The following is an 11,107-nucleotide window of genomic DNA, read 5'->3' as shown; positions in this document are numbered from 1 at the left end:
CTAACTATAATATGCAGCGCGGATTTTGTACTGCGCGGGGCTGCTTATTCGCCAACGCTTTCGTCGCGACCGGTTCATCTGAGGCTGTGGAGAAAAGGACATTGTTAATTGAAACAGACGTGGTTTGAAATTTCAATGCACTTTTTTTATTTAAATTTTTAGGTATGTGTGTGATGAGTGTGTGTGTATGTGTGGTTTTGTCTTCTTAATCTCTACGTTTATGGTTGGCAGGCTCCCGAAACAACCAGACCGTATATGGTCGCCTGGACCAGGAGACCACCCACGGTGGATGGGGGGTCCCGCTCACCATCATCTGCGCATGCAGATCGAGGCCCAGTGTGAGGCGTATTGGTGACGCGCGGAAGAATTGCGGATCCGCCAAGCGCATGAACTGGAACGGGGCCGCAACCTTAGGGTCCAGGTTCGACGGTGGACTCAGACGTATATAGTGGTCCAGCACGACTGCTTGTGTCGTAATGCGGTCGGAGCTGCTGTATCTTCCTCGCATGGTGACCGTGCAACGCTGCAGACGTCCGGATCCGTTGCGTTCCAGTTGGAGATCTCTCACCAGTTCCGAATCAACCAATGAGTTTGGTGCGCAAGGGTCAATCATTGCGCGAACCAAATGAAGGCGGCCCCTTGCTTCAATCCGCACTATTGCGGTCGGCGCGATGGGGATAAGCGCACGAATGATCGGCGTTGATATGGCGCTTTGCACTAGGCGGCCCGTTCGGAAGCCGGTCGGTGGAGCGCGTTGTAAGGCACGACTATTGATGTTGCTGTCGTTTGTGCGAGTTTTGTGGTATGGTGCTGCTTTGCGTAGCCTAGACGATCGCTTAGACGAGCGGAAAGTACGAGTTTCCGCGCCGTCGTGTCGTTTTGGCTTGCGTTGCGATCGTGATGCCGGGCGGAAAGGACTGGTTTCCGCGCCGCCGTGTTGCCGCCAGTTGTGTTGTTGACGCGTTTGCGAGCGGAAAGGACGAGTTTCCGCGTCGCGGCGGTTGTATTGCTGACGCAGTTGTGTTGTGCACGCGTTGGCGAGCGGAAAGAACGAGTTTCCGCGTCGCCCGCGGGTGGTTGTAACTTGTCTAACGGTCTCGGTGTGCCAGTTCCAGAGTTGCGCTTTTGTCGCTCATGTGGGGAAGAGTCTGTCCTCTCTGACCCCTCCAGCTCCTCCTCTTCGACCTGCTGCGCCCACGACTTCGTCTGCTCCGTAACGTCGATAGAGAGTGCCCCGTCCGAGCTCTCGCCGTCGTTGATCGCGTTCGCTGGGTGCCTTTGGTCTTCGCAGTCATCGAGATGGAGCGAGGTGTGATGCTTTTCGCGACATCGGTGGCATCGATCCGTGCTGCTGCACATGTCGAGGCGGTGGAACGGCGAGAGGCAGTTTGGGCAATATTTATGCAGCAGGACTGCACGCAGCCTTGCTTCGACCGCTTTGCCGCGGTAAAGGGGGCATAGTCGAATGCCATGCGCTCCGCCGCATAGCCGGCATAGAACCGTGAATTTATCAGCGCGTTCTTCCGCATGTGCGCGATTAGCCGAGAAACGAGTCATTCTTTAAATGAGTCTCGTAGTTATGTCCGTAGGTGTAAAAAGTTACGTACTATTAGTTTTGGGTTGGGTGGCAAGTGGCGAATATATGTATGCCTGTATATCTCGTGAAAGCACATTTTATATATACGTGTGATATACTTATGTACATATATATATATATATATATACTATTTGTTTATTTATTTAATTTGTTTTGACTTGGTGAAGTACAAAACTGGGCCAATTCAGACTTTCAGTCTCCGCGTACTTGTGCGGTATTAAGTATAGACTAATGGTCTTACTCTTAAAAAATAAATAGACTTACAAAGCTCTACAAAGTGGCGTTTTTATAAAAAAGGTAAGGTTTCGTATTTGGGTTAAAACAGATCTGTGGAAGGTGACCATCGCTATAAGATTTTATTACATTACATTTGTTGCCATTTGCTTTTGCATCGAACAGACCTTTATGTAGTACAAACTTTTCGATCACTATTTCCCCGAACACACCGTGAAATTTGTAATCTCGTAAAAGGTGTAATTTGTGGTTTTGTGGTGAGTTTCACCACTTGGCCTGGCACGGCGAAAGAAAATTTCCTCACTATGGGTTCGAGACCGGGCTAAGCCAGCGCGCGCGGGGTCTGGGCCAACTCTCAAATCGAGATATGACGGCGACTCTTTTGACTAATTTAAAATATTTCATCGGTAAACATTCAACCAAAAATATTGGTAACGCTAAACTACACTTCCTAACTATTTGGGTTATTGCTGATATTGAACAAACCGAGGGTCGTGAGTTATTAATGCTCTGAGATTCGTTAGATCTGGAAGTAGTGTACGCGTAGGGTTTGTCCCAAATGCAGAAGGCTCCAATCTCTCAAATAAACACAATTTGAATCGCCTTGTTTGGGCTGCTGCACAACTCTACCGCCGCTGGAAGCTACAGTCTTGGTTTTGAAATGGCTCATGCACCCTAATTCAGCTCATGATATTCCAGATGCAGTCTCTTATGATCTTGTGAACTAAAGGCACATAAAGACTGCAGTGTAGATTTAAACTACCACATAGTTCATGAAACTTCATTTCTGGTTTTTGCTTTCGTTTGATAGGAACTGTAGAAAAAAATTAAGCAATTAAGCAGCAAATTAGAATATAGGAACAATTATCTTAACGTCGGTTGAATGAAAATATTCGAATTTATAGAAAACAGAATAAATTCGAATGTCGAGCAAAAACACTGATTTTTATTAATTTGAATCCCTACAATACAATTTTTCGTGCATACGAAGTAGAGGGCTGCATGAATTCATTCAAAACGGCATATGAATTATTCATATAAAAAAAACCAATGAATGAGTTTACCTTCAAAAATTTGTTGAGTTTGAGTAAATACTGTTCTGATATGGGTGTCGTCATAACAAGCCTATGTATACTTATATGTATGTATATGGCATATATAAATATGTGTCTTATGTTATTGTGTTTAAATAGGAGTTTGTTATTATGCTATAAAAACTCTGGGTGACGGAATCAGAAGATGCTTTTATATTACTTAAGTATTCATGTTTTTGAGATGCGCTCTTGAAATTATTCATAGCGATAATTCTGTTGCTGGAATATTTGGTGTTTGAGAATGCTGAACTCTGAAACGCCATTGATATTTGAGATGTGGGATTGCGTAGGGAGTAAGAAGTGGAATAGGTGGGTTTTGTGAAGTGGAATACAGAGTAGGTAGGAAGTTTACTGCGAGGTGGTGCTAGTTTCGTTGTAGGGCGGAAGTAGGACCAATTTTGCAATTGGCCTTCTGATTTCTCCCTTAGCTGTTTCGATGTCGACTACTCTTACTCGGTTGTCGGAACCTGGGTGTAGCTTGACTATTCTGCCCAATCTCCATTCGTTTGGTGGCAGGTTTTCTTCTTTAACAACGACCAGGTCCCCTTGTTTTAAGTTGGTTTGTGGATGTTTCCACTTGATGCGTTTCTGCATCTCGGTGAGGTATTCCATTTTCCATCTCCTACAGAATGTCTGGTGTAGGGCCTTCAGTTTCTGCCATCGAAGATGCCCGCCGACCAGAAAATGACCGGGGGTAAGCGGCTCCAGGTCAGACGGTTCGTCTGAAGAGGGGCTTAGTGGTCGTGAGTTGAGACAAGACTCAATACGGCATAAGAGTGTGGTGAACTCTTCAAAAGTATATTTGTGGTAGGACGCGACCATTTTAAAGTGGGTTTTGAAACTTTTCATCTCAGCTTCCCACAAACCGCCCATGTGAGGGGCCGCAGCGGGTATGAAATGCCACTCTAAGGCTTGATGGCTGTACTTAGTGAGGGTGCTATTGCGTGCCTCAGCTAAAAATGCTTTGAATTCCGATCGTAAAGATCGTGAGGCTCCGACAAAGTTAGTACCATTGTCGGAGTAAACGTTTTTTGGACATCCTCGTCTAGCAACGAATCTTGCGAAAGCGGCTAGAAAGGACGCGGTGCTAAGGTCGCTGGTAGCTTCAAGGTGAATGGCTTTCGTCGAGAAACAGACGAAGAGACAGACATAGCCTTTTGACATGCGACATCCTCTGCCCCGGTAGGACTTGATGTCGAACGGGCCCGCGAAATCCACCCCCGTGTTTGTGAATGCACGGGAAAAGGTTGTGCGTTCTTTGTGAAGGATTCCCATAAGTTGAGTTTGCGACCGTTTCTTGTGGATCGTGCAGACCTTGCAGTTATGTATGACGGACCGTATCAAGTTTTTCACTCTGGGAATCCAATACTGCGATCGGATAAGTCGCAGCATCAGCTGGTTTTCTCCGTGCACGAAAATTTTATGGATAAACTGGACCAAGAGACGGGACATCCTACAACCATACGGAAGAATGATAGGATGACGTTCATTGTAGGACAGATCGCTAGATGCGCTCAGACGACCACCAGCCCTCAGAATCTCATCTTTGTCGATGAACGGGTTAAGAGGCAGGATTTCACTTTTTCCGTCGATGGATTTTCCAGATTTTAACCTTGTATATTCTTCGCTGTAATATTGTTTTTGACAAATCGTTATTAAGCGTTGGGTCGTTGTTTTAATTTCGTTGGCCGAAATTGAACGAGACTCCGCTTTAAAGGAATATTTCGTTTTGGGATTGATTCTTTGATAGAATCTCATAATATACGATATAACTCTCAAAGCCCGTGATAAATCAGAAAATCGATCGAGAATGTCGTGAAAGTCTTTTACTTTTGTTGTTGCATGAACATGCACCCTTTTTTCTTCAATGGTTGTGTCAAAGTCCGATTCTTGTGCTGGCCATCTCGAATAGTCTTCTTGTAACCAAGAAGGACCCTGCCACCACAAGGAGTTGTTGACTAGATCACTCGCCGAAAGTCCTCTACTCGCCAGATCTGCTGGGTTTGATGCCGAATCCACATGACGCCAGTTTTCGGTTCCCACCTTGTCTACAATTTTTGTTATTCGGTGAGCAACGAAAGTTGACCACGAACACGGTGGTTTCCGGATCCATGCGAGGACTATTGTCGAATCTGCCCAGAGATTTATTTTCAAATGTCCAAGACTCAGATTTTCGACGACCGCTTCTACGGTTTCCGAAAGCAAAACTGCGCCGCAAAGTTCTAAACGGGGTAACGATACTGTTTTGACGGGCGCTACCTTTGTTTTTGCCATTAGAAGGCTGACCACAACTTTTTCCGCAGTCTTAACTCTCAAGAAAACAGTCGCCGCGTATGCTTTCTCCGAAGCGTCGCTGAATCCATGTATTTCGGCGTCATCTGTTTGCGTAAAGTGAACCCATCTTGGTATGCGAATGGTATTAATGTCCATGTAGTCGTGCATAAATGCCTGCCAACGGTCTAATGTGGTCGGAGACACGGTATCGTCCCAACCAGTTCCCTCCAACCAAATAACGGGTGATTTTTTAAGAGCTTGATAACTTTTTTTTTTAAAAAAACTCATAAAATTTGCAAAATCTCATCGGTTCTTTATTTGAAACGTTAGATTGGTCCATGACATTTACTTTTTGAAGATAATTTCATTTAAATGTTGACCGCGGCTGCGTCTTAGGTGGTCCATTCGGAAAGTCCAATTTTGGGCAACTTTTTCGAGCATTTCGGCCGGAATAGCCCGAATTTCTTCGGAAATGTTGTCTTCCAAAGCTGGAATAGTTGCTGGCTTATTTCTGTAGACTTTAGACTTGACGTAGCCCCACAAAAAATAGTCTAAAGGCGTCAAATCGCATGATCTTGGTGGCCAACTTACCGGTCCATTTCTTGAGATGAATTGTTCTCCGAAGTTTTCCCTCAAAATGGCCATAGAATCGCGAGCTGTGTGGCATGTAGCGCCATCTTGTTGAAACCACATGTCAACCAAGTTCAGTTCTTCCATTTTTGGCAACAAAAAGTTTGTTAGCATCGAACGATAGCGATCGCCATTCACCGTAACGTTGCGTCCAACAGCATCTTTGAAAAAATACGGTCCAATGATTCCACCAGCGTACAAACCACACCAAACAGTGCATTTTTCGGGATGCATGGGCAGTTCTTGAACGGCTTCTGGTTGCTCTTCACTCCAAATGCGGCAATTTTGCTTATTTACGAAGCCATTCAACCAGAAATGAGCCTCATCGCTGAACAAAATTTGTCGATAAAAACATTTCGAACCGAACACTGATTTTGGTAATAAAATTCAATGATTTGCAAGCGTTGCTCGTTAGTAAGTCTATTCATGATGAAATTTCAAAGCATACTGAGCATCTTTCTCTTTGACACCATGTCTGAAATCCCACGTGATCTGTCAAATACTAATGCATGAAAATCCTAACCTCAAAAAAATCACCCGTTATTTTGCATAATGATCTTGGCGACAATTACCACTGGAGCGAGCCAACCGAGCGGGTCAAACAGTTTGGCGATAGCTGAAAGTATCGCTCTTTTAGTGATGACGTCACGATTTTCTATTGGTTTTGCTGTGAAATAGAAGTAGTCAGATTTGGCATTCCATCTGATGCCAAGTGCTTTTACCGTACTAGACTCGTCAAACTCTAGAAAATCGTCGGTGAGTAAATGAGATTTCGGTATACCTTCAAGTATTTTACTGGAGTTCGAAGTCCACTTTCTTAACGGGAACCCTGCGGAATCCAGTACCTGTAGTATTTCTTCTCGAGCTTTAATCGCTGCTTCGATGCTGTGTCCTCCAGCAAGTACGTCGTCCACGTACATACACTTTCGCAAAATTTCGGATGCGATTGGAAACGAGCTCTCGACCTCATCAGCTAGTTCATGCAATGTCCTTATCGCGAGATAAGGAGCACAGTTGATGCCAAAAGTCACCGTTTTTAATTCGTATAAGCTAATTGGTTCTCTTGGGCAGGTGCGAAAAACTATGCGCTGATATTTCGTTTGATTCTCATTTACAAATATTTGCCGATACATTTTCTCTATATCGCTGTTGAAGACGTATTGGAACAGTCTCCAACGGAGTATGAGGATCGTTAAATCGGCCTGAAGTACAGGACCTGGAAGGAGGACATCATTCAAACTCATGCCATTAGCGGTTGGGCATGATGCGTTGAATACAACCCTGACCTTTGTAGTGGTACTTTCTTCCTTTAAAACGGCGTGGTGCGGTAAAAAATAGCAGTCCGTTGAATCTGGTGAAATGTTTTTGTTAATTTTTGACATATGTGCTAGTGTCTCGTATTCAGATACAACCCGGTTGTACTCTGTTTGAAGGACAGGCTTTTTCGCTAGTCGCGTCTCGTTCCGGTAGAACTGAGAGCATGCACTTTTCAGCGAAGATCCTAAGCACACATTTTTCGGAAAATCCCGTTTAAAAGGTAGAGACACAATGTATTTTCCATCGGTATTTCGTGTTGTAGTTGCTTTGAAGAGCTCTTCGCAGTATTTATCATCTTCGTTGATGCCTTTTTCCTTTGGGACATCCTCCAGCTCCCAAAATGCAGCTAGCTGCTTGTCCAACGTGACTTCGTTAAAATACGATACGATATTGTTAGTTGGACTGACTGAGTCCGCGCGACCAGTCAGTATCCAACCGGACACGGTCTCTTGCGCGAGAAGCGTATTTAATACATTCTTCCTCATTCCGCTTAAAATTATTTGCGGGTAAATATCTCCTGCTAAGACCAGGTCAACTGGCTCATTGACGAAGAATCTTTTGTCCGCCAAGACCAAGTCTGGGAACGATTGCCGCGTCATTGCGCTTATCTGACAAGTCGGAAGATCCCCGGTTAATTGTGGTAAAACCAGCACAATTGCTTCTATATTAATTAACGGGTCTGTGGGTGACCGAAGTTGAATAGCACACGCTTCTTTTACCTGCGCAGATACAGAGTTATTGATGCCCGAAACTTGGGCATGCAAGCGTTTTGATGGCAGGTTGATTCTCCGTTTGAGTCTCTCAGTAATGAACGAGCACTCAGAACCAGAATCTATAAGCGCTCTAGCCGAAAAATGTATACCATTAAAGTGTATGTTTACGCGTGCTGTTCCTAACAAAACTCCTTTACTTGTATTTGCGTAACAAGAATTTACATTTGTAACCGATTTGATGTTTCCTTTTTCAGATTCGCGTCTTGATTGAGCCTGGTTTGGAGTAGATTCCACGCTACCCGATGGATCGTTTGTCGCATTTGGCTGAATTGGCATATGGAGCAACTTGTGATGTCTCGAATGACAAGTGCTGCAGTTAAATGAGCTGGTACATCTTGAGACTGTGTGCCCAGCAGATAAACAATTCAAGCAACTGCGAATGCTCTTCACGTAATCTACTCGCTCCGTCGGCTTTAGACGCAAAAATCTGTCGCACTTTGATAGCTTGTGTACATTGCTGTTGCACATTTTACATGTTGCCTTTGCTACACTGGCTTGAAAGGCGCCAAGCTTTTTTGCAGGCGTCTCTGCAGAATTCCGAGAGCTTGGTGGTTTAGGTTTCGAAACTATATCTCCCCTAAGACCTGTCACGGTTTCCAGTGTTTGAAACCGATTGGATAGGAATTTATCCATATCTACCCATTTGGAAATCTCAGTTTTATTTTCTATGGTTTGCTCCCATAGCGCCAGTGTCGTTTCTGGCAGTTTTGTCGAACGCAAATATGTGAATATTGCATCCCAATTTGAAACATCAATCTGATGACACTGAAGCGACGAGATGCAATTATTTATGTCGCGTTGCAGTTTCTTGATGGAGCTACCGCATTCACTCTCAACTGCGTTTAAATGAAATAATACCTTTAATTGGGCATTGAACAGGATACGTTTATTTTCGTACCTGTCACAAAGATTTTTCCAGGCCGCACCAAAGCCATCGTTGGTTAATGGGGATCTCTGCACTATTTCCTTGGCCTCCCCTAAGTTTTTTGCCGGAGGTGATACAGCTTCTCAACTGGGGTAAGGCGCTTATTTAGAATGTATATAGCCGTAAACATATCCCTAAACGATGGCCACGAAAGATAATGTCCTTTAAAAATGTCTGTGTCGCAAGGAGGGAGATGAATATTAAGCTCGCGACCTGACTTGTATTCGCTTTCCTTTTCAGTCTTTGCGAGTTGCTCTGAAAGATCAGCCATTGCTGCTTGGCATCGCAAAAAACTGAAGTAGGTGCTTTTATACTTCTTTTTAATTGCTGCCAGGTCTTTGGTTTCGAGCTCTTTTGATGCGCAAAGTTCATCATAAGACCCTTTTACCTTTTCCCACAGAGCCTTTAATTCATCCTTTTGGAAAGTTAATGAGTGCTTTGTGTGCTCTGATGGCTGCATAGAGTTGTAGTCAGATTCGAATTCTGTTACTGAATCTGCCTGACGAATAAAGGTGTCCATTTTTGACCAAAGGCAACTGAAGTGGACGCAAGACAAAAGATTTCTTTGTGTGAATCGCCGCTTCGTAGAAAAAGATTGCCACTAAAAACGCTTAGCCCGAAATAAGTCTAATTCTTATAAGAACAACAAAGGATAACTTGTGTATTTAAAATAACGATTTATTTATTTTCCAGCCAAATAAGACTGTCGAATACGTAATTACGTATGTGTATGTGCGTATATGCAAAAAATGTGCAAGTCACTCGCCACCCAACTTATCAAATATGTGATATACGTGTGTAAATAATTGATATTCAAAATATGCAGTTTATTTTAAAAATTTCTTACGAAGAAATTGTGTTTGTTTAAGCGCGGCTGTGATTTTATGCAACCAACAAATAAATGGGGGAAACAACCCAGTGAAGTGATCAGCAATATGTACAAGCGCGCCACTAATAATAGACAAGTGCAATGTGAAAAGAAACCAAAGGAGTTTCGCAAAATCTACTTGAAGTTACGCGATTAATAAAATGCAAATAAAAGTGAAAGCCAGCAAAATGAGAAAAAACTAAATTCTGTGCTTTGCAAGAAAGGAATAAATTTTATCAATCTTGTGCTTCGGTAAATGCGACTGGTAATTTTACACAAACAACACCGTATCACGAATCAAAATTGACGTTCGCGCAATTCGTTAATGTTAGCCGGTACCCCACTAAAACGTGAAAAGTGTTCTAATTTTTATTTAAACAAAATACTAAGCACTGAGTGTTTTCTCCCCTTTTTTGGTTTACACAATAATCACGCGCGTCTTTTTTTTCCAAAATATGTATATCACCACAGTTTTTTTTTTTTTTTTTGACGATTTGTACACACACAAGTGCAATGAAATTAAACCACGTACCTTAATGTGTTGTTGTATGCCGTGTAGTGCGATATGCTGCTTTATTAAAAAATGTGTTGCTGACACTAGTGGTGCTGTGATGCAAGCGTGATGCTGTGATGCAAACCAAAACGTTGCTTGTGTAGCAAACCAAAGAAAAAAACGCTTGCTGTGGCTCTTGTGGCACGTTGGTTGTGGCAGTTGCTGTGATGCTATGTGGACGAACGTGATGCTGGTGACGATCGGTTGAGGCAGTTGAAAAAACTCAGATGAGATGCTGTGTGGACTGTATAATGTGGTTACTTTTTAGGCTCGAAGACCAATATTTACGCAGGTGGCGTCGCACGAAGATGGAGCGCACCAGCGTAAAGTTAATGTAACGAAAATAGGAGCAAATAAAAGGCACAGTGGTTTAGTGCAATGAAATTAAAAATCGTTTTATTTGTAAATATCTATGAAGTTGAATAGTGTGGCTCACAAGAGTTGGCTTACCGAACGTGGTGTGATGGCTGACGTGATCTCCTTGCTGTCTTCTAAGAAGTGGAAAAGTGCCAACAAACGAAAAGGGATGTAGCCCACCGCACAGTAACTTTCGTTAAGTTTCCCCTCCAATAAGTTACCGTACAGTGGGGCTTGTTGTTAGCGGCTGGAAAGATAGCCGTAACTTATGTATGTGTTTGTGTGCCCTTACATCAAGTGACAAAACGCGGATTAGGGTGGTGCAATATATTTAGGTCGCGGACCTAAACATACCGGCCCCCTTGCGGTAAGCAAGCTATGAAAAAGAAAAGGAGTCGCGTCTCGACCGTCACACGCACGTGAGGAAAGTCTTAAGGACTAACTATAATATGCAGCGCGGATTTTGTACTGCGCGGGGCTGCTTA

The 11,107-nt window shown here is 43.6% G+C and overlaps 1 protein-coding gene across 1 annotated transcript; it reads right to left on the bottom strand.

Moving 5' to 3' along the window:
* Positions 1–6,362: 6,362 nt before the first annotated feature.
* On the bottom strand, positions 6,363–8,854 carry LOC118755296. Its single transcript, XM_036490142.1, has 2 exons — positions 8,818–8,854; positions 6,363–8,755 (listed from the first exon to the last, which is right to left on the bottom strand). The coding sequence occupies exons 1-2, from the start codon at positions 8,852–8,854 to the stop codon at positions 6,363–6,365; spliced, it is 2,430 nt and encodes an 809-aa protein (XP_036346035.1).
* Positions 8,855–11,107: the final 2,253 nt, after the last annotated feature.

Source organism: Rhagoletis pomonella, unplaced genomic scaffold (genome assembly GCF_013731165.1).
Source record: "Rhagoletis pomonella isolate Grant_MI unplaced genomic scaffold, Rhpom_1.0 Rhpom_scaffold_05830, whole genome shotgun sequence".
Taxonomy (NCBI): Eukaryota; Metazoa; Arthropoda; class Insecta; order Diptera; family Tephritidae; genus Rhagoletis; species Rhagoletis pomonella.
This window is presented reverse-complemented; position numbering and strand designations above follow the sequence as displayed.

What these genes read in the sequence shown, in the direction of transcription:
- LOC118755296 (XM_036490142.1), bottom strand. Translation starts at nt 8,854, where the DNA reads ATGGCTTTGGTGCGGCCTGGAAAAATCTTTGTGACAG. An exon ending in TGGAAAAATCTTTGTGACAG is followed by an intron (nt 8,756 to 8,817) that starts GTACGAAAATAA and finishes ATTTAAACGCAG; the next exon opens with TTGAGAGTGAATGCGGTAGC.